Source organism: Pongo pygmaeus, chromosome 6, assembly GCF_028885625.2.
Source record: "Pongo pygmaeus isolate AG05252 chromosome 6, NHGRI_mPonPyg2-v2.0_pri, whole genome shotgun sequence".
In the NCBI taxonomy this organism is placed as follows: Eukaryota; Metazoa; Chordata; class Mammalia; order Primates; family Hominidae; genus Pongo; species Pongo pygmaeus.
In genome coordinates this window covers 6,103,198-6,130,851 of record NC_072379.2, presented here as the reverse complement: position 1 = coordinate 6,130,851, position 27,654 = coordinate 6,103,198, and the positions used below count along the sequence as shown (strand labels likewise).

Here is a 27,654-nt window from a genome sequence, read left to right as displayed (position 1 = left end):
GCAGGAGAGAGACTCAACACAAAACCAGAATTTTAAAACCTTTTAACAATTTATTAGTCTTATTTTCCAGTAAAATATTCACATGTCAAAAGAATGGAATGATAGCGATATAGCCATCTACCTTTAATTAATTCCACATAAATATTGAAAATCTAAAAACCTCAGGAGATCAGCAGACCGAGTAGAAATGTGATTCTTCAAAGCAAGTAGTGCTTTACCCTTGTCCTGAATGCAGTCCGTCATATGACCACTAACTTGCATAGGACCAAATGTTTGCCGAGTGTTTTTAAATACGCTCTCGGTGAGCCATCATCAGTCAATCCAAGAAGAAGATGTTGTTGAACTGCGTTGCACAAAGTTTCTTGACCTCTTCTGCAAAAAGGACAGACAACAGTGAGGAAGGAAGAGGTACTCACTTAAAAGGTTACATGATATATAATTAAATTCTTCTTGGGTAAAATTAGGAAGAGATATTTGCATTGATTTTGACCTTAAATCCCAGAAGACAAGGCAATTTTTTTTTTTTTTTTTTTTTTTTTGAGACACAGTCTTGCTCTGTCACCCAGGCTGGAGTGTAGTGGTGTGATCTTGGCTCCCTGCAGCCTCCGCCTCCCAAGTAGCTGGGACTACAGGTGCGCACCACCACGCCCGGCTAATGTTTGTATTTTTTGGTAGAGACAGGGTTTCGCCATGTTGGCCAGGCTGGTCTCAAACTCCTAACCTCAGGTGATCTGCCCACCTTGGTCTCCCAAAGTGCTGGGATTACAGGCATGAACCACTGTGCCCAGCCAAGCAATGGTAACAAGTAGAAGAGGGGGAAAAAACCACCTACAAAACCTACCAGGCCTCAGTAGTTTTCAGCATATCAACACTGCAGTTTCTCAGGCCCCGGGCAGCAAAGTGCCCGGGACACCCAGGGGAGGGAGTTAGAAGCACAAGGCTGGTGACACACACCAAGCACAAGGTTGTCATCCTGGGACAACTAATGGAACAACAAAGAAACTCATAGCATCCTTGAGCTGCAGACCAAGTGCTCCGCAGAGCTGTCAGGATTTTGATCTTACCACATTCACAATTTAGATCAGGCTTGCATTAACTGATGTTTCTAATACATACAATTACTAATATAAGTATTAATAATAAAGAGAAAAACTTAGTATGCCCGAGAAGATACAAGGGAAAAAAAAAGATGCTTACACTGAATTTCCACACAGTATACACGTGGGGCATCTCCCAAGGGGGCAGCTCTGCCGAGGTGGGTCCCCTCTCTCCAGGGCAGCCGAGCTGTCAGCAGAGCAGCTGCCGGGTCACCCCGTGCAGTGGGCAAGGCTGGCCACTCTGGCAGGAAGGCAGGAGAAAATGTCTGCCTTATTCTGCTGGCGCACAGAGGGATAGCTGTAACGGCTACGTGAACCTGGCAGCTTCTCCCTACAAAAGATATGTTTTTATCACAGGATATTAAAAAAGGACATTTTGGGCTGGGCGAGGTGGCTCACGCCTGTAATCCCAGCTCTTTGGGAGGCCAGAGGATCACTTGAGGCCTGGAGTTTGAGCCCAGCCTGTGCAACAAAGCGAGACTCTGTCTCAAAAAAAAAAAAAAAAGAAATTAGCTGGGTATGGCAACACATGCCTTGGTGACACATGCCTGTGGCCTCAGCTACTTGAGAGGCTGAGGTGGGAGGACTGCTTGTGCCTAGGAGTTGGGGGCTGTGGTGAGCTATGATTATTACCACTGCACTCCAGCCTGTGTGACAAACTGAGACCCTGTCTCCAAAAAAAAAGGGGACATTTCTTAAGTCACCTTTTTTTTTTTTTTTTTTTTTAAGCGTTGTAGAAAATAATTTTCTTTTGGCAATTGCCAAAGTTTCCTGTGCGACAGGAAGGTCTTGTCATAGTTTTCCAAGGAACAGAAAATGGATCAAACGTTGAGCAGAGGCACCTGCTTAGAATCTCAGTCATGATTTGTTCTATTTATCTATTTTTTAACCATGTTTCTTAATGCAGTGAAAAGACAACTTTTCAAATTCTCCTGAAATACCAAATCCTACTTACCATTTACTTCAATGAGGTTTGCGTTTTTTTGATTCAAGATAACATAGAGCTCCCGCCGATCAGACTTCTTTCCAACAACCCAGTAGTCACTCATGGCCTTCACGATAATCTCCTCATCTTCATCCACTCTGCAAGACGAGTGTCAAAATGCAATCGCTCATTACTCATGGCTGGACTGTGAAAAGCAGCATTCCAAACCAAGAACAGGAGATGGAACAGGCGCAGGTGGCATTTAAAAGGCTAAAATGCAATCGCTCATTACTCATGGCTAGACTGTGAAAAGAAGCATTCCAAACCAAGAACAGGAGATGGAACAGGCGCAGGTGGCATTTGAAAGGCTCAGGGAGTCCCGCGCGAGGGAAGCAGTGACTTCAGGGCTCCCGGGTCTGTTTGGAAGTGGCGCCCATGAAGGTGGTTCACACTTGAACCCCGTGGAAAGGGCTCTGGGTCATTTGGCTTTGAAGGGACTTTGTATCTTTTCTCTTCTTAGAAAGGGGACGCCTGATTGGAGAAGTGGCTGGTATCACCTGGTAAAGTCACTGTTGATGTCACCGAGAATCTTCATTAAATCTGGGTGCACGGAAGTGAGCGACACACTGGGCGTTTTCCTCATGTGAACTGTGCTCTTCTCGGCGAGATTCATGTGGTTGAAGTAGATAAACTTAAACTGGGGTTCTTTCTCAGACCTGTGAAAACATGTCACAAAGACGGTAACACTCTGGCTGGATACAACTAGATTCTTTTTTTAACATTTGAGATGGAGTCTTACTGTCACCCAGACTGGAGTGCAGTGACACGATCTCGGCTCACTGCAATCTCTGCCTCCCTGGTTCAAGCGATTCTCCTGCCTCAGCCTCCTGAGTAGCTGGGATTACAGGCACCTGCCACCACGCCCAGCTAATTTTTGTATTTTTAGTAGAGACGGGGTTTCACCATGTTGGCCAGGATGGTCACGATCTCCTAACCTTGTGATCCGCCCGCCTTGGCCTCCCAAAGTGCCGGGATTATAGGCGTGAGCCCCCGTGCCTGGCCCTGGCCCTCTTTTTCTAAACAGTTTCACGGGAACATCGCCATTACCACATGTTCATGTGTTGTCTGTCTGCTTTCCCACCAAAATGATAGTTGAGTAGTTGTAACACGTATCTACATACAGCCCGTGACATCTGAAATACTTATTATTTGGTCCTTTACCGTAAAAGTCTGCTGACCCCTGCTTGAGGAGAGTAACATCTCGTTCCTTCCGCAGTGCAAGGAGTGAGTGTCCCGAGGAAATTAACGTGCCTCATGACCGAAGCCTACGACAATATGTAACGAAGCTTTTCCTCACATCATCCCCAGTGGAAATCACTGTAAAACATAGTTGCTTTTTCCACTGCAGTCTAATGAACATTTTAAATGGGATATACCTTTTTATTTCTTAAACTGACTAGGCAATGCTACGACACTGCCTCCCAGGTCAGAGTCTGTGACCTCCTCGGGGACCTAGTGGGAAAAGCTGGGCCTCACCGCTCCCGGGGCCCCTCCCCTCCCCTCCCCTCACTGCACCCTCAGTGTCCACCCTGGGGCCTGGGATGGAGCCTGAGCACAGCCCCGCCCCTGGGCGCAGAAGCCGCCTCTGCTTACTTCGGGGTTAGCAGCCATGTTCTGGAGGGCTGGGGGTACCAGAAATCCGACCTCCGGACAACTGGGGTACTACTGAAATACTCTACATCCAGGCAAAGAAAGAACATGGAGGATTTAGTTTCCAGGAACATGTAAAGAAACTTCTTATAAAACCAGAATTTGTTTTCATAGGTCCCTAAGGCTAAGGAAGGTATAATGACAAGAAAACTGTTTGGAAAGAGTTGTAAATTTCGTTGTCTGGGTAGACAAGGAACTTAAATCGGGTGTAAGCTTCTATCCTCAAAACACTCTGTGGGGCCAGGAGCAGTGGCTCATGCCTATAATCCCAGCACTTTGGGAGGCTGAGGCAGGCAGATCACTTGAGCTCAGGAGTTCGAGATCAGCCTAGGCAAATGGCAAAACCCCACCTCTACCAAAAATACAAAAATTAGCCAGGCGTGGTGGCACGCACCTGTGGTGCTAGCTCCCAACTCCTGGGGAGGCTGAGGTAGGAGGATCACTTACAGCCTGGGAGGTCAAGGCTGCAGTAAGCCATGATTGCACCACTGCACTCCAGCCTGGGCGACAGCAGGAGACCCTGTCTCCAAAAACAAACCCATAAAACAGGTGACATGTTCTCTGTGGTCCCTATACTTTGTCACTTTCCATCTGTTAGTTGATAACCTGCGTGATTCCAAACCGATTTAACTCACTTTTGCCTCCTTCACAAAGGAAAACCTGGTATTTTCACGGCCAAAGGATTCAATGATTCAGCAGCACTGTCAAGAAGTAAGCTGTTGGCTGGGCATGGTGGCTCATGCCTGTAATCCCAGCACTTTGGAAGGCCGAGGTGGGTGGATCACCTGAGGTCAGGAGTTCAAGACCAGCCTGGCCAACATGGCACAAACCCCGTCTCTACTAAAAATACAAAAATTAGCCGGGTGTGGTGGCACGCGCCTGTAGTCCCAGCTACTCGGGAGGCTGAGGCAGGAGAATTGCTCGAACTCAGGGGCTGGAGGTTGCAGTGAGCTGAGATCATGCCACTGCACTCCAGCCTGGGTCAAAGAGCGAAACTCTGTCTCAAAAAATAAAAACGAAAAACCAACAAAGATGTAAGCTGTTGACAGCAGTAATCCACACACTGTTGTACAAAACCTAGAGGTGCTTTCACCTTTGCTCGCTTCTGCACTCTTAGAGGCCCACAATTATACAAGACCATGCAGAAATAACATATGGGCCGGGCGTGGTGGCTCATGCCTGTAATCCCAGCACTTTGGGAGGCCGAGGCGGGCGGATCACGAGGTCAGGAGTTCGAGACCAGCCTGACCAACATGGTAAAACCCAGTCTCTACAAAAATACAAAAGTTAGCCAGGCATGATGGCACCCAGCTACTCAGGAGGCTGAGGCAGGAGAATCACTTGAACCTGGGAGGCAGAGGTTGCAGTGAGCTGAGATCAGACCATTGCACACTCCAGCCTGGGCGACTGAGTGAGACTCCGTCTTAAAAACAAAACAAAACAAAACAAAAAACAACGTATGAACATTAAGACCATGAGCGCATGTAGAAATTCACAGCATTTTAGTAACTTCTCAAATGTGTAGAGAGCCCATTTAAAAGCAGGACTTCAACTTTGCAAAGTGCTTTCCATCTCCTCACTTTCACTTTATAACAACTATTTTATATTGAGAAAAGATAGGCATGGCCGGGTGTGGTGGCTCACACCTGTAATTGCAGCACTTTGGGAGGCTGAGGCAGGTGGATCACTTGAGGTCAGGAGTTCAAGACCAACCTGGCCAACATGGTGAAACCCCGTCTCTACTAAAAATACAAAAAGTAGCCGGGCATGGTGGTGCACGCCTGTAATCCCAGCTACTCAAGAGGATGAGGCATGAGAATAGCTTGAGCCTGGGAGGCGGAGGCTGCAGTGAGCCAAGATCAGGCCACTGCACACTCCAGCCTGGGCAACAGAGTGAGACTTTGTCTCAAAAAAAAAAAAAAAAAAAAAAAGCCAGGGAGAAAGAACTCAAGGACATTTCAGTGTCTAGAGAGCCAGAGGAGTGAATCCCGCCTCTCCCACTCAGTGTAGACGCTTCAGGCCGCCAGACTGAGTACCCAGGCCCAGTGCCCCACATCCCAGCCAGTTTCCCCTACACATTTTCACACAACGAGAGGCAAAATGCTTTCAGTCTGTGCACACCAAGACCACGCCGATGACTACTGTCCATGTGAACGTAACAATCTGGGCTAGTGAAATGGGACGTTCCATTCAGGGGGGAGCTGAGGGAAGGTATTTAACAGAAGACCCAGCCCCAGCTGCCATCGTGGGGCAGAAACACTCAGGTTGACTTCCCCAGGACCCTTTCAGACCGAGGCCTGAATAGCATGTAGCACCATCCTCTACAGTCCACGAGAACACAGGAGTGTTAATACCACCCATATTTGTAAGTAAAAACTATGTATTTCAAAAGCCGTTCAATGCCTGAAAGTGAACAGAAAGCAAAGTACAAACCCAGACATCCTCTTGTTGATGTTAAACTGCTCACAGATGTCAGAGGCCAGCACTGTGAGCTGGGGCCCAACGATGCTGTCCAGTCTTCGGCAAAAATCCAGCGTTGGGTGGATAGAGGCTGGCAAGTCATGACAAAAAATACCAGTAAGATTCATTTTACTGTGCGACGCTGAACAACAGTATTCAAACGAAAACTTCACTGGTCTGGGAAAGCAAACAATGAATGCTCAGGCCCCCTTCTGCTCCTCAAATAGAAGAGAAACAGAAGATACAAAACCGGTTACATTTCAGATGAAAAAAAGGCAAAGACCTATCTCACTGTGAAAAGTTGACTGAGGCACACCCCGTGGGGTGGTAAACGGTTGCCTACCCCAGAAAGACCTCAGAAGGTCGTATGTTTATTTAACAAACATTACGTAGCACTCATGGGCCAGGTGCTTCACGGACATGACCTCATTCAATCCTCAGAACCCCCCGAGAGAGGTACCACTGCTGTCTCCAGCTCACAGTTGGCGGGGCACAGAAAGATGCCCACACTCTACTGCTGATGAGCGGGAAAACTAGGACTTAAAAAATATGAGCAATGGCTACTGAAGGAGACGGGGGGTCCCAGATGGGGAACAGGGCCTCTATATTGCTTATGACAACACATTTATCACTTAATGGGCTGGGTGTGGGGGCTCACGCCCGAAATCCCAGCACTTTGGGAGGCTCAGATGGGGGGATCGCTTGAGCCCAGGAGTTTGACACTAGCCCGGGCAACATAGTGAGACCCTGTCTAGACAAACAACAACAACAAAAACATTAGCTGGGTCTGGCAGTGTGTGCTGGCAGTCCCAGCGACTTAGGAGGCCAAGGTGGGAAGATCACTTGAACCCAGGAGGTCGAGGCTACAGTGAGCTATGATCGTGCCACTGCACTCCAAGAGTGAAACCCTGTCTCCAACAAAAAAACCCCAACCAACCGAAACCCCCAAAACATATTTATCCTTAAGAATAGGACGCAGCAAAGTACAAAAAGCTTAGTCAGGCTGAAATCAGACAAAGGCGCGTACCCACCGTCGATCATAAAGCACACAGCCGCACTCATGGCCTGGGAAGACAGAACAAACCAGAGGTTATGAAATGGTAGAAAAAAGGAGACTTGCATATAATAACAATCTGTTCAACGTCGATGGGGACAAGTCAACTGTAAAAAGATGCTTTTTGGTCAGCTAGAGCCATCTGAACACAGACTGCCCATTCCATGAGAGGGGAGTGCTGTTCACCTTGTCAGGTGTGACAGCACTAGTGGGGAGGTTATCACGGATGTCCTCATCAGAGAGGCACAGGGACTGATGTGATGACTTAAGATGCTCTTGCAAACCCAACAACACAACATGGAGAAGCAACAAAGACCGAATCTTATTCACTTGTGTGATGGGGACTTAGGGGTTCACTGTTCTAGTCTCTCTGTATATAGTCCAGAGAGAATAGAGAATTGGCAGAAACTGTCCATTATTCTGTGATGATTTCCACTGACACAAGTTTACAAAGAGCAAATGGATATCATCCTGTCTCACTTTATTATAGCAAATAATTACAGTTATGACATTAGACACAGCAACCTACAACAACCAGGACCACAGATAACCAAAAATGTTTAAAATTTATCAAAGCAATGTACGGTTAAAAAAGGCTGAGCAGAACACCAAGCCTGATGATGAAAGCCACAGACTTCCTTCTCTGCCTCTCCTCCCTGGCAACCACTTTACCCTGTCATTAGACAACAGCGTTATCCTAACTCTTTAACGTATCCTCTCTGGGCATCGTACTGGCTTCCTGCTCACGTCATGACAGGTGTGACCCCTCGTCTGCATTCCCCTCTCCTCTATGGTTTATAGCCATTCTATTTCCTCCGCTGGCCGCCTTCCACCAGCCACAGGCCTCTGCTCCTTAATTCACGTTTCCACCTGCCCCAGTACCTCTTCCCACTTCCGAGAGCAAGATCCCGTCTCAAGAGAAGAAAGATCTCAAATCAGTGACCTGACCTTTTGTCTTAAGATCCTGGACAACAGAAGTCAACTAAACCTAAAGCAAGTGGGGCCGGGTGTGGTGGCTCACACCTGTAAGCCCAGCACTTTGGGAGGCCGAGGTGGGCAGATCACCTGAGGTCAGGAGTTTGAGACCAGCCTGGCTAACATGGCAAAACCCCATCTCTACTAAAAGTACAAAAAAATTAGCCTGGCGTGGTGGTGTGCGCCTCTAATCCCAGCTACTCAGGAGGCTGAGGCAAGAGAATCGTGTGAACCTGGGAGGCAGAGGTTGCAGTGAGCCGAGACTGTGCCACTGCACTCCAGCCTGGGTGACAGAGCAGGACTCTGTCTCAACAAGAAAAAAAAAACCAAACAAACCTAAAGCAGATGGAAGAAAATAATAAAACACGAGAGCAGAAACAAACTCAACAGAGAAAAATCATAGAGGAAATAAATGAAACCAAAGTTGGTTCTCTGAAAAGACCAACATTGAAAAACTTTTCCTTTTTCTTGTGAAGATTCCAGAAGTATGAAGAACCTTTAGCTAGACTGTAGAACAAGAAACAGAGAGAGAAGACTCAAATTACTAAAACCAGGAATGAAAGAGGAGACATCACTACTGACTTTACAGGAAAAACGAAGGAGTATCTGGCTTTACCTACAATACCATGAAAAACCGCGTGCCGACAAATCAAATAAATTGAAGCTGACAAATTCCTAGAAAGACACAAACTACCAAAGCTGACTCAAGAGGAAACAAAATCAAAATAAACCTGTAACAAGTATAGAGATTAACCCATTTATGCTGGAGGTTGTAAATCTTTTTTGTGAAAAATGAGACCTTGGCGATGACCTTCAGCAGGATATAAATAACTCCCACAAGCTTAGTGTTCCAATAATGGAACACTAGGCATAAATGCTTAACTGTAAGACTTCCCACAAAGAAAAGCCCAGGTGCAGAGAGCTTGACTGTGAATTCTATGAAACATGTAAAGAGGAATTAACACTGATTCTTCACTGTCTTCCAAAAAAAATTGGAGGGAACATTTCCCAACACATTCCATCAAGCCAGCATTGCCCAAAGATATCATAAGAAAACAAAACTACAGGCCAATATCCCTTACAGCCCAAGCCCTTACAGTACCCGCTCCACCTCTGGAGGGCTGGAGACTAAGGCCGGCCACGTGGGGCCAGCTGTGTCTCTGTGGCCGATCCCCACCAAATCTCTGGATCTCGAGGCTCAGGTGAGCTTCCCTGGATGGCAACACTCCATAGAGACGGCCACGCATCCTCGATGGGGAAACACGCATGACCCCAACGGGAGAGGACAGCCAGAAGCTCACACAGAGTGGGACTCCATCTCAAAAAACAAATAACAAAAAACAAAACAAAACAAAAACAAAAACCCAAAAAACCAAACCAACCCAAACCAACCTAAAGCAAATAGAAGGACTCCTGGTCCTTCCATTGGTGGCTCCTGGCCCTGCCCCACGTGCCTCTTCCCCGGGCTGATTTTAACCTGTATTCTTCCACTGTAGTAAACCGCAGCTATGAGTGCAGCCATTCTTCCTTATCCCTGGTTTTGCTTCCCATGGTTTGTTATGTGAGGGACAGTATAATAAAATATTGAGGTAAGAGGGAAGCAAACCGCATTCACATTACTTTTATTGCAGTAGATTGTTATCATCCACTTATGATTACTATTACTTTTTTTGAGATGGGGTCTCACTCTTGTCCAGGCTGGAGTGCAGTGGCACCATCTTGGCTCACTGCAACCTCTGCCTCCCAGGTTCAAGAGATTCTCCTGACTCAGCCTCCTGAGTAACTTGGATTACACGTGCATGCCACCATGCCTGGCTCGTTTTTGTATTTGTAGTAGAGGCAGGGCTTCACCACACTGGCCAGGCTGGTCTCAAGTTCCTGGCCTCAAGTGATCTGCCTGCCTCGGCCTCCCAAAGTGCTGGGATTACAGGTGTGAGTCACTGCACCCAGACTTATTAATCTCTTACTGTACTGAATTTATAAACATTATCACAGGCATGTATGTACAGGAAAAAACACAGTAAGTGAAGGGTTTGGTACTGTCCCCGGTTTCAGGCACCTCCCGGGGGTTTTTGAACACATGGCCTTTGGCTCGGGGGTACTGCTGTAGAAAGCCTTTTCTGAGTCCTGTAGTGCTTCTAGCGAACTCTTACCCTAAAGGTGGTCACGGGTACTCCCAAACTCGCAGTGGGTGTCAGAAGTGAGGATGGTCTTGGAGACTCATGAACTTTGCAACTAGAAATCACTGAACTTTACATTTTAAGTGTACGAGGGTGAGTTGTATGGTACGTGCATTGTATCTCAAAGTCATTAAGAAAAAGGTAAGGACCCTTTAACATAGCCACAATCCCATTATCACACCCCAAAATATGTCTGTAGACTGAGTCTAAAAATACAAATGCACCGACAGCACATTACACTCCAGGGTTATGGAGATTTCAGTCATTACCTGGGTCATTCAAAGGAAAATGATTTCTTTCTTGAGATGGGGTCTCAAACTTTCACTCAATACACAAATGGACATTCTTCCTACTCCAATTCCTGCTCTGAATTACACCTCCAACATTTTGGTTTGCTTTTTCAGACCATATCTTTCTGTATGCTCTTCCTGCAATCTCCCCTTCCCTGCCAGCCTGTCACAGCCCAACTTTAACTGACTCTCAAGCACACCATGTGATGAATGAAATATCTTTTTATCTTGGTGGCTTGAACCCTAGAGCCCTCCCTCCTCCTGCTGTCACGGAGGTGCTGGAGGTGGAGTGTCGCCAGCAGACCTGAAGAGCCTGATCACCCCAAGATTTCCTTGTACCGTCTCATGCGTGAGAACTACTGTTCTGGATTCCCAAGTGTTCCTTCTTGGTGTGCTCACTTATTCTGCTGACAGATGACCCTGTGTAACACCCTCAGGAAGGGTACATGAGGGTAAACTTTTTGAGGCTTTTCATGTTTAATGTGGTTTTTTTTTTTTTTTGAGACAGAGTCTTGCTCTGTTGCCCAGACTGGAGCACAGTGGCGTAAGCTCGGCTCACTGCAACCTACGCCTCACGGGTACAAGTGATCTCCTGACTCAGCCTCTGGAGTAGCTGGGATTACAGGCGTGCGCCACCTCGCCTGGCTGATTTTTTGTATTTTTAGTAGAGACAGGGTTTCCCCATGTCGGCCAGGCTGGTCTCGAACTCCAGACCTCAGGTGATCCGCCCACCTTGGCCTCCCAAAGTGTTGAGATTATAGGCGTGAGCCACCATGCCCCGGCTAATGTCTTTGTCTTATCTGTGGTTGACAGCTTGGCGTGGCAAAGAACTCTATGCTCAAATTCACTTTCTCTCAGAACTTTGAAAGTCTCTCTTCCACTGTCACATCATGTCTGGTCCTGGATATGAACCTGTTGATATGTGTTTCATTATTTTTGAGAGGGTTTCACTCTGTCACCCAAGATAGAATGCAGTGGTGTGATCATAGCTCACTGCAGCCTCCAACTCCTGGGCTCAAGTGGTTCTCCTGCCTCAGTCTCCTGAGTAGCCGGGACTACACACGAGCACTACCATGCCTGGGTAATTTTTAAACATTTTCCTGCCGACACAGGGTCTTACTATGTTGCCCAGGCTGGCCTCCAACTCCTGGCCTCAAGTGATCCTCCCACCTTGGCCTCCCAAAGTGCTGGGACTGCACCTGGCCCATTTCAATTTTATATTAATAGATACAACTCTTCTAATGAGTGGATACTAATTTTTTAAAGTTCTTGTCTGTCCTCAGAATCATGTTTCTTTTGAGACCTCTAGTTTTGTTTTTGCAGCCATATTTAACAATGAGGGAAGCAGAAGGCTGACCAGAGATGGAGGCTTCACTCTGAGTGTAGGATGAAGGTCTCAGTTCTGTCTGGGAGACAGAAATGCCAGAATGAGCAGGGCCTCATTCTCAGGGGCAGACATCCACGTTAGCCACTCTGGGTCTCTTCAGACTGTTTCCTTTCTTTAAACAGACCATTAATTGTCACCCAGGGATGGATGCTCAGCCGTGGGCCTGTCTGTGCAAGGATGGGGGAAGGGGAGGCTGACTGGCCTCTCTGCCACACTTCACTTCCCTTCCCCACCTTTCCAGGCCCAGGCCCCACTCTGACTCCTCAGGTGACCTCCTCCAAGTCAGGAGCTTCTCTGGGCTTCTACAGGGCTGTGGGTCCCCGCCTTAGCACAGGGTTGCCACTCGTATTCCAGGCCTGCTCCGGCACCGCCTTCTATCAGGCATGGCTTACAAGTCCCGTCTACCTTCCAGAGTGGGACAGGACTCCCTCATCCTGACACATCCCGCTCCTTCCTGTTCCCCCACAGCATCATTTCTGAGCCTTTATAAATGAAAACTTCTCCACAGCCTCAGGCAGGAAAGAAGAGAAACACATGCGCATGCTCCATCTTCTTTCTTGAATCAAAAACTGCCTTTAATTAGAAACACAACCTGAGTACATATCCTTACAAGACGATGTCCTGACAGAAACAAAATACGATCCTTATGGAATTAGCAAGCCCACAGCTTTAAAATCAGAGCAAAAGCAGCATATGCACAGACACATGGCTACGGCCCCCATCCAGAGCCATTTCGAGAACAGGCAGCACCAACCTCTGACAGCCTTTGGTTTGAGAGCACGTGAGACTTCACACGTTTATAAATCACAATCTTAAACAGTTCCTCTTTCACTAATAACAAAACTGTTTAAAAGGAGCTGAAAATAAACTTATTATGCTGGAAGAACACCCATTTTGAGTTTTACCATAATCAGAACTTCCAACATCTTTTCCAAGAAACATTTAAGAGGTTTGCACATGCACTCGTGTACACATGCAAGAAAGATCCACTTCAGTATTAATCATTAACGCTGGAAAGAAAAAAGTTGTTACCTTATAAACAATTAAATGGAGCTCTTCATAAGTATCATCGGTATTTACAAAAATTTTGGGGAATCTGCATTTTGCATCTGGATCATTAAGGTTCAAGGGTCCGGTAAGAAATCTTAAAAGCAAGAACAGACACGACTTGATTCAACGAGGTGAATTAGAATCAGGAATCTAGAAACAGAACACACTCCTACTTAATACACACCAGCTGCTTTTGATGCCAGCTGCTATTTGGCAAACACCATATCAGAATATGCCGGCTGGGCATGGTGGCTCACGCCTGTAATCCCAGCACTTTGGGAGGCTGAGCTGGGTGGATCACCTGAAGTCAGGAGTTCAAGAGCAGCCTGGTCAACATGGCAAAAACTTGTCTCTACTAAAACTATAAAAATTAGCTGGTCGTGGTGGTGGGCACCTGCAATCCCAGCTACTCGAGAGGCTGAGGCAGGGGAATTGCTTGAATCCAGGAGATGGAGGCTGCAGTGAGCTGAGATCGTGCCACTGTAGTCCACACTCCAGCCTCAGCGACAGAGAGACACTCCATCTCAAAAAAAAAAAAAAAGGTATGCTAAAGTAAGTTTTCACTCATTGGAAACAATAAACTTTCCTTTGTTGATTCCTGTCAATCAGATGGTACCAGATATTTCAATGTCCATATTTTCTTTACCGAAAAGATAATAGGCCAGGCATGGTGGATCACACCTGTAATCCCAGCACTTTGGGAGGCCAAGGCAGGTGGATCACTTGAAGTCAGGAGTTCAAGACCAGCCTGGCCAACATGATGAAACCCTGTTTCTACTAAAAATAGAAAATGAATTAGCCAGGCATAGTGGCTCGTGCCTGTAGTTCCAGCTACTCGGTAGGCTGAGGCATGACAATCACTTGAGCCCGGGAGGCAGAGGTTGCAGTGAGCGGAGATCTTGCCACTGCTCTCCAGCCTGGGTAACAGAGCCAGACTCTGAGTCAAAAAAGAAAGAAAATCCAGTATCATAAATCAAAGAACAGAAGTCCTACCTTCCATAGTGTTGAAGATTTCCTGGCATTTCTGCTCTTATTGGAGAATCCCTTCCTGCTAACTGCAAATACATTTAATGTTGACAATGACTTATCAGACTTTTTATTTATTTTCCAAGCTTTGAAAAACAGCATTCATTATCTATTAATTGGTTCCAGGCCATTTGTCTTTTTCTTTTAGAGACAGGATCTTGTTCTGTTGCCCAGGCTGGAATGCGTGCAGCATGATCATGGCTCACTATAGCCTTGAACTCCTAGGCTCAAGCAATCCTCCCACCTCAGCCTCCCGATAGAGGCATGTGTGACCACACCTGGCTAGTTTTTAAATTTTTGGCCAGGTGAGGTGGCTCACGCCTATAATCCCAGCACTTTGGGAGGCCAAGGCAGGCAGATTACTTGAGCCCAGGAGTTTGAGACCAGCCTGGGCAATATGGCAAGATCCCATCTCTACAAAAAATTAGCCAGGTGTGGTGGCACACACCTGTAGTCTCAGCTACTTGGGAGGCTGAGGTGGCAGGACCGCTTCAGCCCAGGAGTTTGAGACCGTCCGAGTCAACACAGTGAGACCTCGTCTCTTAAAAAAAAATTGGAGGGAAGACAAGAGGGAATTGGAGAGAGGGAAGACAAGAGGGAATTGGAGAGAGGGAAGACAAGAGGGAATTGGAGAGAGGGAAGACAAGAGGGAGGGAACGAACAAGTGAAGAGAGTGAGTTCAACTGAGCCAAAATGATTTTTGTGTGTTAAGCTCTGAAAACACTTTGGGGAGAACACAGTGATATCATTTAAAAGTTCTCTGCAGGAAACCGGGAAATTAAGGACTAGAGTGGAAAGCCAGGTAAGCACTACAGCATCTACTGAAAATTAGGCCTCCTGTTGACAGAGGAAAAGACTACACAGGTCGATTGTTTTAAAGATCACTGGCATTTTAAAGGTTCCTAGAACCCGATCTAAAATCCAATTTTTTGGCCAGGAGCGGTAGCTCACGCCTGTAATCCCAGCACTTTGGGAGGCTGATGCGGGTCAATCACCTGAGGTCAGGAGTTCGAGACCAGCCTGGCCAACATGGTGAAACTCCGTCTCTACTAAAAATACAACAATTAGCCGGGCATGGTGGCAGGTGCCTATAATCTCAGCTACTCGGGAGCCTGAGGCCGGAGAATTGTTTGAATCCAGGAAGCGGAAGTTGCAGTGAGCTGAGATTGCACCATTGCACTCCAGCCTGGGCAAAAAGAACAAAACTCTGTCCCAATAAATAAATAAATAAATAAATAAATAAAATAAATATATAAATTAAAAGTAAAATAAAATCCAATTTTCCTCTACTCAATGACTCATTCCTCTTAAAAACGTGCTTTCTGGACTGGGGGTGGTGGCTCACGCCTGCAATCCCAGCACTTTGGGAGGCCAAGGTGGGCAGATCACAAGGTCAGGAGTTCGAGACCAGCCTGGCCAACATAGTGAAACCTGTCTCTACTAAAAATACAAAAAAATTAGCTGGGCGTGGTGGCGGGCGCCTGTAATCACAGGTATTTGGGAGGCCGAGACAAGGAGAATCGCTTGAACCTCTCCATCCTGGGTGAAAGTTCGAGACTCTGTCTCAAAAACCAAACAAACAAAAACACGCACAAAAAAACCAACACACAGACACACAAAATGATGCTTTTTGTATCACATCTGAATGTCACATACTGGAGGAGAGCTGCATGTGGTTTTCTGTGCTAATTGATATACAGTGACATAAATATCACACTAAGACAAAACATACATCAGAAACGATCAGAAACGCCCCCACGCACCACCATCTCACTCCACCTGCCCTGTCTGTGCCCCTGGATGTAATTGTGCGCAGCTATGGCACCCATCATACCTCAGGTTCGATGTGCCTTGGAAAAAGGGAGGTGGTAAGGTATTTGTATAAAATTCTCATGTCATCTTGTTCTAATCCACTCCTGCAACAACAGAAAAGCACTGGGTTAAATGCTTGGAATTGTCTTCTGTCTTTCCACTACTGTGATAAAGCTCATTAAACAAAAATTTTTTTTCAAGTCATTTTTAGTAACACAGAATAAATTCTAACTTTTTAAAGTCTAAAGCTACTTAAAACTCAAAGCAATCTATTTTTCTACCTGAGACCAAAATGAGTTTCCTTTTTCCTAAACATAATTCTTAGCATTGAGGTAAATCTGAATTTACATGGTATACTTTGTCAAACTTTTCCAAAGAATTTGAAGCCCTGGATAAAGCTCATTTTTTATTTAAAAAAAAAATTTTTTTTTTTTTTTCTTTTTTGAGACAAGGTCTTGCTCTGTCACCCGGGCCGGGTGCAGTGGTGCGATCATGGCTCACTGCAGCCTTGGCCTCCAGGGCTCAAGCGGTCCTCCCATCTCAGCCTCCAGACTAGCTGGGACTATAGGCGTGTGCCACCATCAGCTAATTTTTGTCTATTTTATGTAGAGATGGGGGTCTTGCTACATTGCCAGGCTGGTTTTGAACTCCTGGACTCAAGCAGTGCTCCTGCCTCAGCCTCCTAAAGTGCTGGGATTACCTATGTGAGCCACTGTGCCTGGCCTCATCTTTTTTCATTTTTCAAGAGATGAGTCTCGTCTGTCGCCCAGGCTGGATTACAGTGGTGTGACCACAGCTTGCTGCAGCCACCGATTCCCAGGCTCAAGCGAACCTCCCACCTCAGCCTCCTGAGTAGCTGGGACTACTGGTGCTTTTTTCTTTAACATTATATCAAGAGGCTCACCACCTGACCGCGAAGTTAAGGAAGGTAAAGAGTTAAACTTGAGTCCAGGCACTGGAACTTTATCCTGACCTGCAAAAGGCTACTCCTACATAGTCCTGTATTTTACATGCCATTTGAGATTAAAAAAAGTCACAAGGGACTAGACTGTCTGGTTGAATTCCATGTAGGATTATGCAGGAAACCTCCAAAGCCACACTGTTTCATTTTAGGAGCAGACGTCTCTTAGCTTCCTGGGTTATATGGTAATGCTGCATTCTCTCCCCTAGTCCCCTGGGAAAATATGGGTGTGCTGTAGACAGGGAAGGTGATCCTAGGTCTCAGAAATGTACACGGATTTTAATTCTCCGGATCTTTAGTGTAGAAAGAGGAGGAGGAGAAAAACAAGCTTTCAGGCAAACCATCTGATCTGAAATGAGGCAGGAAGGAGCAGCACGTGGAAAAAGCACAGAGAAACTAGCAGGCATCAGACTCTGGAATCGGTTTTTTAAAAGGAGACAGACAATGAGGCTGGATCTGGGGGTTTTCTATTCAAGATCACTGAAATGCCGTGAAGGTGGTCGGGCACGGCAGCTCACACCTGTAATCCCAGCACTTTGGGAAGCCAAGGTGAGCAGATCACCTGAGGTCAGGGGTTCAACACCAGCCTGGCCAACATGGCAAAACACCGTCTCTACTAAAAAATATAAAAATTTGCTAGGCCTGATAGCACGCACCTCTAATCCCAGCTACTTGGGAGACTGAGGCATGAGAATCGCTTGAACCTGGGAGGCGGAGGTTGAAGTGAGGCTGAGATCACGCCACTGCACTCTAGCCTGGGCGACCGAGCAAATGAGACTCTGTCTCAAAAAAAAAAAAATCAAAGCAATATACTAAGTAAATACATACGGGTAATATATACTCTGCTTGTGACAAATTTTTTTTCCCCCTTTTTGGTAGACACAGAGCCTCATTATATTGTCCAGGTTGGTCTCCAAGTAACTCCTGGCTCGAGCGATCCTTCTGCCTCCTCCTCCCCAGTAGCTGGGACTATAGGTATGTGCACTATGCCTGGCTTAAAAGTCTTTCTTGGTATTTAACAGCTTTGGAATAAGCAATTCCATCAAAACGTGCTGTTTTTCTTTTTCTTAGGGTCTTGCTCTGTCACCCAGGCTGGAATACAGTGGTGCTATCATAGCTCACTGCAACCTCAAACTTCCAGGCTCAAGTGATTCTCCGGCCTCAACCTCTGTAGTCTCTGTAGTTGGGACTGTTAAGTGCACACCACAATGCCCAGCTAATTTTTTTTTTTTGCATTTTTTGTAGTGATACAGTCTCACTATGCTTGCCCGGGCTGGTCTTGAACTCCTGGTCTCAAGTGATCCTCCTGCCTCAGCCTCCCAAAGTGCTGGGATGACAGGTGTAAGCGTTGGCGCCTGGAGTTAAGACGCTGTTTTTCTTGAAGGTTCTTTTTGTTGCTACTTCCTGGGACTGACCTTTCCCCACGAGCACACTGGAGGTGACAACAGAACAGTTTTGTGCAGCCACCAGAGCTGTGCCCTGCTCCACCCGTCTGATGCTATTCCAAGAGGATGATGCCAACAGGATCCCCAGAGCTGGCTGCCAGATTGTCCTGTGACTCCAGGCTTCAAAGGGCCAACCCTGCTGGTCACTCTGGCTCCAGGGTCTCCCAGAATGAGCTCCTGGAAGACCCTCTGCTCTAAGCCTTCACTCTTCCTCACTCTCAGCAGTTTACACCCATGGCAGGGCTTGTGTTCCGTCCCAGAGATCAGAATCTCAGACACCCTTCTCTTTCTGGTGGAAACAGGGCCATGGGCCACTGCTGCTGGATTCTGGCTTGTCACACTACATCTCCCTATCACCGTGGATGCGTGTAACTTGCAAGCACTTCCTGTCATTTTCATCTGTGGAGGAGCCACTCCCTCTGTAGACCTGATGCTACAGAAGCACAACTATCCTCCCATCTCCTACATTTCGCGGCAGTATTTCACTTTAGTAACATTGTGTGCGTATCACAGAAAGCAACTACAGCTGAGTCAGTACAGTGTAAGCTTGCCTGATAAACTATTTGTCAAATGAGAAAGTAGGTGGAGGCCGGGCACAGTGGCTCACACCTGTAACCCAGCACTGGGAGGCCGAGGTGGGCAGATCCTTTGAGGTCAGGAGTTCGAGACCAGCCTGGCCAACACGGTAAAACCCCGTCTCTACAAAAAAATTAGCTGGGTGTTGTGGTACGCACTTGTAATCCCAGCTACTCAGGAGGCTGAGGCAGGAGAATTGCTTGAACCCAGGAGGCAGGGGTTGCAGCAAGCCAAGATCATGCCACTGCACTCCAGCCTGGGCAACAGAAAGCGACTCCATCTCAAAAACAAAAAGAAAAGTAGATGGGTTTCACCTGAAATTTGTGTTGTCTTCCTAGAAGATAAAATTCATGTGGAAACCCACCGAGTTGTTTATTAACTGGATTCAAATTTCTTTATAGTAACTTGTTTCTCTTCTTAAAATGGAGCTACAAGATTTTGGCAGGGAAGGTAAATTTTAGGGGAACTAGTTTTGCCTTTTCTATTAGCTGAACTTACCTTATAGTAGTACCATATGGCCACACCCCTAATTCAGAAACTGGGCTACGCCAGGTGCGGTGGCTCATACCTGTAATCTTAGCAGTTTGGGAGGCCAACCCAGGCGAATCACCTGAGGTCAGGAGTTTAAGACCAGCCTGGCCAACATGGTAAAACCCTGTCTGTACTGAAAATACAAAAATTAGCCAGGCATGATGGCATATGCCTGTAATCCCAGCTACTTGGGAGGCTGAGGCAGGAGAATCGCTTGAACCCAGGAGGGGGAAGTTGCAGTGAGCCAAGATCGCGCCATTGTACTCCAGCCTGGCAACAGTGAGACTCCGTCTCAAAAAAAAAAAAAAAAAAAAAGAAAGTGGGCTCTAGTCAATGGGAACATAAAACTTGAGGGTCCCGGAACAGCTCCAAGAGGGCTGGCCACTCCCTGCTATGCCTGGACGGCTTCTGTCCACCTACTCTAGGCCAAAAGTGCACAACCTCGGTTGCCACCCAGCTCTCAGGGATCATGTATGCTGGGCAGTCTTGTGCCCGCGTTGTTCCTACTGCAGGACACAAACCTAGTTTCACGATAGCAGGTAATTTCCTGGTTTATATAACACTTTGGATTTCTTGGATTAAAAAAAAAAAAAAAGAAATCTAGTTTCTTTAAAAGAAAGTAGGTGCAGTGGCTCATGCCTGTGATCCCAGCACTTTGGGAGGCCGAGGCGGGTGGATTGCTTGAGGCCAGGAGTTTGACACCAGCCTGGGCAACACAGTAAACCCCATCTCTATAAGAAAAAAAAAAAAAAGTATAAAAATTCTGCTTTTCACATTTATCATTTCAGAAAAAACTCCAAAATAAAAACAGGATTCCTAAACCTTACTTGATAGGAAGATTTTCTCTTTTTTTTTGGAGACAAGTCTCTGTCTGTTGCCAGGCTGGGATGCAGTGGTGCGATCTCGGCTCACTGCAACTTCCGCCTCCCGGGTTCAAGTGATTCTCCTGCCTCAGCCTTCTGAGTAGCTGGGATTACAGGCATGCGCCACCACGCCCAGCTAATTTTTGTATTTTTAGTGAAGACAGGGTTTCACTATGTTGGCCAGGCTGGTCTCAAACTCCTGACCTCGTGATTTGCCCACCTCGACCTCCCAAAGTGCTAAGATTACAGGTGTGAGCCACCGCGCCCAGCCTTTCATCTTTCATGCAACCAGTTTTAAACTCCTCTGCTTGGAAATTTTAACCCAAATCACCCTAGTTCTGCTTTAAATAATCACTGCTTTATTTTGACAATATCTATGACGATGCTTCCTACACCCATCCTCCCCACTGCAAGTTCCTGTTTGACAACCTGTCATCAATCCAGTCACTGCTGTTTTTATTATCTTAATTTCTTCTTTTAATACCATGCCTCGGGGTGTACCTACCAGATGAGCTGATCGTTATAGAGAAAAGCAGTGTATTTGACTATATTCAGGCTTTCCTCCATTCTATTAATAAAGGACTGGATTTTCAAATAAGTCATTTTATCCAATGGGAAGAAGCTGATTCCACCAAAAATGTCAAGTAGGTCACATGACTGCAAATGTAGCGTTTGCAAATACTGCGGAAAAAAAAAAAGGCATAAAACTTACTAATAGTACACTGAATATAATGCTCCTTGAAAACTGAAAATAATCTTATGTCAGACTCACATTTATGGTACAATTACATACTAGCAAACAGCGCAACAAGGCCGTGGTGAAGACATCGGTAACTGAGTGTCAACTCAGTACCAATTCCAAGATACAAAGTTCAAACATATCTACTTAATGTTTATTCAGTATTGTGTTTTACTGCTTAAAATTTTTTTTTTTTGTGACAGAGTCTTGCTCTGTCATCCAGGCTGGAGTGCAGTGGTGCGATCTCGGCTCACTGCAAGCTCCGCCTTCCAGGTTCACACCATTCTCCTGCCTCAGCCTCCTGAGTAGCTGGGACTACAGGTGCGTGCCACCATGCCCAGCTATTTTTTTTGTATTTTTAGTAGAGATGGGGTTTCACCATGTTAGCCAGGATGGTCTCAATCTCCTGACTCGTGATCTGCCTGCCTCGGCCTCCCAAAGTGCTGGGATTACAGGTGTGAGCCACTGCGCCTGGCCAAAAAAAAATTTTTTTTTTTTTTTGGTATAGACAGGGTCTTGCTATGTTGCCTAGGCTGGTCTTGAACTTCTGGCCTCCGTGATTCTCGTGTCTAGGTGTCCCAAAGCGCTGGGAATACAGGCATGAGCCACTGTGCCCAGCTAGCACTTTCAAGTATTTAATTCCTGGCCAGGCGTGGCAGCTCGCGCCTGTAATCCCAGCCCTTTGGGAGGCCAAGGCAGGCACACCACTTGAGGTCAGGAGTTTGAGACCAGCCTGGGCAACATGGCAAAACCCCGTCTCTAATAAAATTACAACATTAGCCGGGCGTGGTAGCCTGTAATCCCAACTACTCAGGAGGCTGAGACAGAAGAATCACTTGAACTTGGGAGACAAAGGTTGCAGTGAGCCACGATCACACCACTGCACTCTAGCCTGGGTGACAAGAGTAAGACTCTGTCTCAAAAAAAAAAAAAAAAAAAAAAAAAGTATTTAATTTCCTGCTTTAGTGCTCTTCAAATTAGATTAACATAATGAGGGATCTATCCATTAATAAATACTACAGAGAGTGCCATCTTCCTCCCCCGCCCCGAGATGCAGTCTTGGTCTGTCACCCAGGCTGGAGTATAGCAGTGCGATCTTGGCTCACTGCAACCTCTGCCTCCTGGGTTCAAGCGATTCTCCTGCCTCAGCCTCCAGAATAGCTGGGATTACAGGCATGCGCCACCACGCCCAGCTAGTTTTTTGGTGTTTTTAGTAGAGACGAGGTTTCACCATGTTGGCCAGGCTGGTCTCGAACTCATGACCTCATCATCTGCCTGCCTCGGCCTCCCAAAGTGCTGGGATTACAGGCATAAGCCACTGCACCCAGCCGAGAGTGCCATCTTATAGTAAAATAATGTCTAAATGTCATGTACTCAGGACAACAGTTCTATCCATATGTTGAAGGGTAAGAGAGAAATGAGGACAAGAACAGAAACCAGGAGATAATATGTGAGTAGATAATTGTGGTCATTAAAATGACAAAACAACAAAGAAAAGTAATTCAGAGAAACAAAAAAATTCAAAAATAGCTATGAAAGCTGTTTTAGACAGTCGAATTCAAAAATAGATACAGAAGGTATTTTCAGAAGAAAATGAATCGAGAATTGTTGCTTCAAGATAAATTGGGCTGGGCGAGTTGGCTCATGCCCTTAACCCCAGCACTTTGGGAGGCCGAGGAGGGAAGATTGCTTGAGACCAACCTGGGCAAAACAGCCAAGACAAGACCCTGTCTCTTTTTTTGTTTCCTTTTAAAAAAAAGATAAACTGAAAACTGAGCTTGACAAGGTAGGGTGAAACATGCAAAATTCAATTACAATGAAAGAGGACAGCACTTGGAACAAATCTCCCTAATTGCTAATCTGTCAAAGTCTGTCAAGGCCAATAACTCTTACCTACATCAAGACAGTTTACGCCCGTTTAGTGAACAGAACCAATCCCTGAGAATGTGCAACTCCAATAATTAAGTTTTCCTTATCAACTAATCTATCACACAAAAGACGGCTGCTGAGTAAGCCCAGAAGGACAGATGCAGGTAAAACACAGGGAGGCCAAACGATGTCTCCAGGACTCTTTAAGAGCCCCAGGTGAACGCAGGAAGCTCTGCCTTACACCACAGTTGGAGGGAGGGTTCCAGAGCGCACGCCTCATGCGTTTCCTCGCTGCTCCAGTTTTGCGACGGTCTGTCTCAGGCTCTTTGCCACTTTCAAGTTCTGGGTTTTTTGTATATGAGAAACAAACTTGTCTGTCTATATTTCTCTAAAAACCTGCTGAATGCTTACTAAAGTTATCAATGAAATTCAAAATACTTACCCGATGGAAGAATTTCTCTAATCTTTCTTTCAGAAGCTTGACGCCTCCGTCCTCCATGGCTTTCAGAAATGTACCATTAAAAAGCTAGTGAGGTAAAAGATTGCAGAAAAAAAAATCAGTTTCCTATGCTCACTTTTTCAGTATAACAAGTTCTTCTTTTCTTTAGATTATTAATTCAGCTCATTAAATCTCCCAGTTCTTTCCAATAGAGAATATTTACATGAGAAAACTTGAGTTAAAAATGTAAGTTACAAAAAATACTGTTAAGTGATGCTGTCTCATTTATGAAACCACCTAATTGCTCTAGGCATCTTTCAAAAATTTCAACTTACCCTGAAGTTTCCATTTACATACATAATATCACCCACATTTCGGTTTTTTTTATTTTTCAGTGTTCTGTTAATAAATGGAATCACCAACATTTTAATCCTTTTTTTTGAGATGGAATCTCGCTCTGCCACCCAGGCTGGAGTGCAGTGGTGCAATGACAGTTCACTGCAGCCTTGACCTCCCGGGCTCAAGCGATCCTCCCACCTCAGCCTCCCAGGTAGCAGGACTGCAGGCATGCACCATGATACCTGGCTAACTTTTATAAAAATTTTTTGTAGAGATGCGGTCTTGCTATATTGCCCAGACTGGTCCTGAACTCCTAGGCTCAAGCAATCCTCCCGCCTTAGCCTCCCAGAATGCTGAAATTACAGGTGTGATCCACTGTGCCCTGCCTCACTATAATTTTTAAATCATAAAATTATCTGCATTCTGTACATTCCTTGAGGACAGAGACACACTTTTTCATCAATGGGGACACATTCCTACTATAAGGCTGAGAAAAGAGAAGGGAGTTCAATACTTACTGAATAAATGTAGGCATAAACCTCACTACCTGTTTCAAAAGCCTCACTATTTTCTAAGACAAATACAGAGTCACTTTGTAGTCATTTACAGATTTCTCTTTAAACAACCGTGGAGCCTATAAATAGGGGTAACTGGTTGGACTCTCAGTTCTAAAAGAATGCCGTGCTTACCTTGTACATGCTGTAGCACTGCTGCAGCACTGAACTATAAACCTTGTCCTGCAAACACGAAAACACAGCACACATCTCAATTCAAGGGAAAAACAATGTCTATTGGATAGATGGCAAAGGTACACTGACTCTTGGCCAAACAGTATAATGTTTATAAACTTGGTCCCACAATAGTTGTGTGCTGAAAAAAAGTGTTTACATTCTTTTTTTTTTTGAGATGGAGTCTCGCTCTGTTGTCCAGGCTGGAGCACAGTGGTACAATCTTGGCTCACTGCAACTTTTGCGTCCCCGGTTCAAGCGATTCTCCTGCCTCAGCCTCCTGAGAAGCCAGGATGACAGGTGTGCACCACCATCCCTGGCCAGTTTTTGTAGTTTTAGTAGAGATAGGGTTCTGCCACATTGGCCAGGCTGGTCTCGAACCCCTGACCTCAAGTAATCTGCCTGCCTCGACCTCCCAAAGTACTAGGATTACAGGTGTGAGCCACTGTTCCCAGCCAGAAGTGTTTAAATTCTAATTTGTGAATCAGTAAGCCTTACTTTAGGAGGGCTTTCAATACAGATGAAGAGTAGAAGGTATTAGTGAGATAGGGTGCATATACATTTTTAAAAGATTGTGCTAGTGTAAATGATAAACATAAACCTTTGCTATATACCCCGAGAAACTTCCGCAAGAGCCACCTAGTTTAAATCCGACCAAGTAAGGCATTCAACATACTCAGCAATACATTAAAAAAAAACAACAAACGAACAAACAATGACACATTACCAACAACTCCTCCTCTTGATATTCAATAACTGGTTTTCCATCTTTACTCTGTTTTTCAATTATAGGATTCCGAACAACCTACAAAGTTTGATAAACTCAAATTATACAATGAATTCATTAGACCATGTTTATTTTGCCTTAATTTAAAAACTTTGAACACGCTACAGCACCAGAAACACAACTTCTTAAAACAGCCCCAAGAATGAATAAAGCAAATAGGAAGAACTTGATTTTAAAATTGCAACCAATTTTATTTTAATTTTACTTGGATGCAACAGCCAGAGAACTTTCCTAAATTCTGAATAGTAAAGATCACCCATAACTTCACCATACAATTTCAGAAAGATACACTATGTAAATACCATGACCATCCAGAAATTTCCTTCTGGTTCATTGAAGAACTGTCTGTTCTTCTGTGTATGTAAAGATTTTGCAGGTTTTGATGGGCTAAAGGTCCTACAAAGGTTAAAAAAATATGTTTGAGACAATTCTCCAGCAGAAGTTTTAAGAATTCACTGAACGCTAAAAGGCACACTTAGAGGTATTACCTTGTAAACTGTACAATAGCTTCACACAATCCGACATTTCTAATCTTTTCATTCTTTTCTACCTCATTTGGATGATAAAATAAAATCTTATTTTCCTCCTGAAACATGAGGAAACAGAAGCACAACATGAATACAAACATTTCATCTTAGCTATTGAAAATGCTAAGTTCAATGTCGACCTCTTGTGTCACACATGCTAATAACAAAACAAAACAAAAACCGGTTTTAGAAAAACAGGAATTGTAATCCTAGCATTTTCAGAGGCTGAGGCGGGAGGATCACTTGAGCTCAGGAGTTCAAGACCAGCATGGGCAACACCGTGAGACGTCTCTATTATTTAAAATAATGAAAAGAACAGGAATTATCTCATCACTGTGCAAATACTGTCCACCAGCCAGAAAGGCAATTTCGATAGTCAAGAAGTCACATCTGAAGTAGCACCAGGTAATTGTTATGAAAACTCAAGTCTCCAGGTTTCTTTCCTAGTGGTAATTTGTAATACACCAATGCTTGTAAGAAATAAAGGTGTGCACATCTGCAGACACATAGCTCCCTGAAAATTAAATCCAGCCAGTTCCCAGGCATTTGAACTGACAAGTTTTTTTTTTTTTTTTTTCTTTTTCTGGAGAGGGGGTCTCTGTCGCCCAGGCTGTAGTGCAGTGGCGCAATTACAGCTCACCTGCAGCCTCAATCACTGGGGCTCAAGCGATCCTCTGGCCTCAGCCTCCTGAGTAGCTGGAACTACAGGTGCGTGCCACCACGCCTGGCTCATTTTTCGATTTTTTTTTTTTCTTGTAGAGTTGGGGGTCTTGCTATCTTGCCCGGGCTGGTCTGGAACCCCTGGCCTCAAGTAATCCTCTCAACTCGGCCTCCTAAGGCGCTGGGATTACAGGCGTGAGTCACGGCGCCCGGCCTGGACAGTCTTTAAAAGAACTCTGACTTGCTGGTAACAAAACACAGCTCCGGACATCCTTTGAGAAAGTCGCCGTCCCCACCTCAGAAAACACACACACATACCTCCCTCCCGGAATTTATTTATTTCCTCATTTGGGCGAAAACTTGTACAGGGTCCTGCAGGCTTGTATCATTTGAAGGCTAGCGTCTGCCACTCTGCTTCCACGCTTCTAGTTGGGGACTACCCACTTAACAAAGGCAAGTTCAATTTTAATTTCCCAGAACTGACGCAAAGCAAAGCGCAAAGAGCCTGAACCTGGGATGTGGAGTGATATAGACCCGACGGGGCTTTATTCCATCGACCCAGGACCTGAAGCGGTCCCTGCCTGCTGTCAGGTCCCCGCCGCGGCCCCGGCCCAGAATCGCACCTAGCACAATGCAGGCTAGGTCAGTGCCCCTCGAGGTGGGCAGAACCACAGGGCCACCTTCCCGGGGAACACCGGCGCCGCCCGCCCGCGCGCCGCCCCCTCCGCATACCTCTCCTTCGCGAGGCCCGAAGCCCGGGTTGTAAATGAAGAAACTCAGCAGCGCCGGCGGGAACTGCTTCTCCTGGGCCGCCCAGGGCCCGCTCCCGGCCCCGGCCGCCGCTGCAGCCATCCCGGCCCGGCCCCCACCTCGGGAGCCTCCCACGGCCCGCCCAGAGACAGCAGCCACCGGCTAGAACACCGCACTTCCCTCCGTCGCCACCGCCCCGGAAGCGCTTGCCACCGGCCCGGAAGAAGAATCCGCCTCGCAGCGTCCTCTTCTGGCACCCCCGGTTGACCTTGTTGACTGTTTCCTGGCCGAGTCTGTGTTTTGCTGGCTCGCGGAGTTCTCTCCTGGCTACAGGCGAGGGCTGCGCGTTTCAGGAAAAACTGAGCGGGCACTGTTTTTTTTTTTTTTTTCCTGATAGAGTCTCAGTTTGTCATCCAGGCTGGAGTGTAGTGGCGCAATCTCAGCTCACTGCAGCCTCAACATCCGAGACTCAAG

The 27,654-nt window shown here is 46.0% G+C and overlaps 1 protein-coding gene across 7 annotated transcripts; it reads right to left on the bottom strand.

The window, feature by feature from the left end:
* Positions 1-30: 30 nt before the first annotated feature.
* Positions 31-27,387, bottom strand: LOC129041028 (vacuolar fusion protein CCZ1 homolog B). 7 transcript variants are annotated; one of them, XM_054496122.2, is made up of 16 exons: positions 27,163-27,387; positions 25,732-25,829; positions 25,546-25,639; positions 25,184-25,261; positions 24,418-24,465; positions 23,393-23,476; positions 20,848-21,023; positions 15,989-16,070; positions 14,122-14,183; positions 13,111-13,222; positions 7,224-7,257; positions 6,166-6,283; positions 2,580-2,738; positions 2,053-2,180; positions 1,198-1,428; positions 31-372 (listed from the first exon to the last, which is right to left on the bottom strand). In XM_054496122.2, coding segments are annotated over exons 1-16 (1,626 nt in total). In that variant the 5' UTR covers positions 27,283-27,387; the 3' UTR covers positions 31-370. The 7 variants fall into 7 exon arrangements, 5 of the variants coding, with proteins under 5 accessions (XP_054352097.1, XP_054352100.1, XP_054352099.1 ...); XM_054496125.2 differs by lacking the exon at positions 1,198-1,428; XR_008503772.2 differs by lacking the exon at positions 1,198-1,428 and having other exon boundaries at positions 352-372; positions 2,053-2,227.
* Between the last annotated feature and the right edge of the window lie 267 nt (positions 27,388-27,654).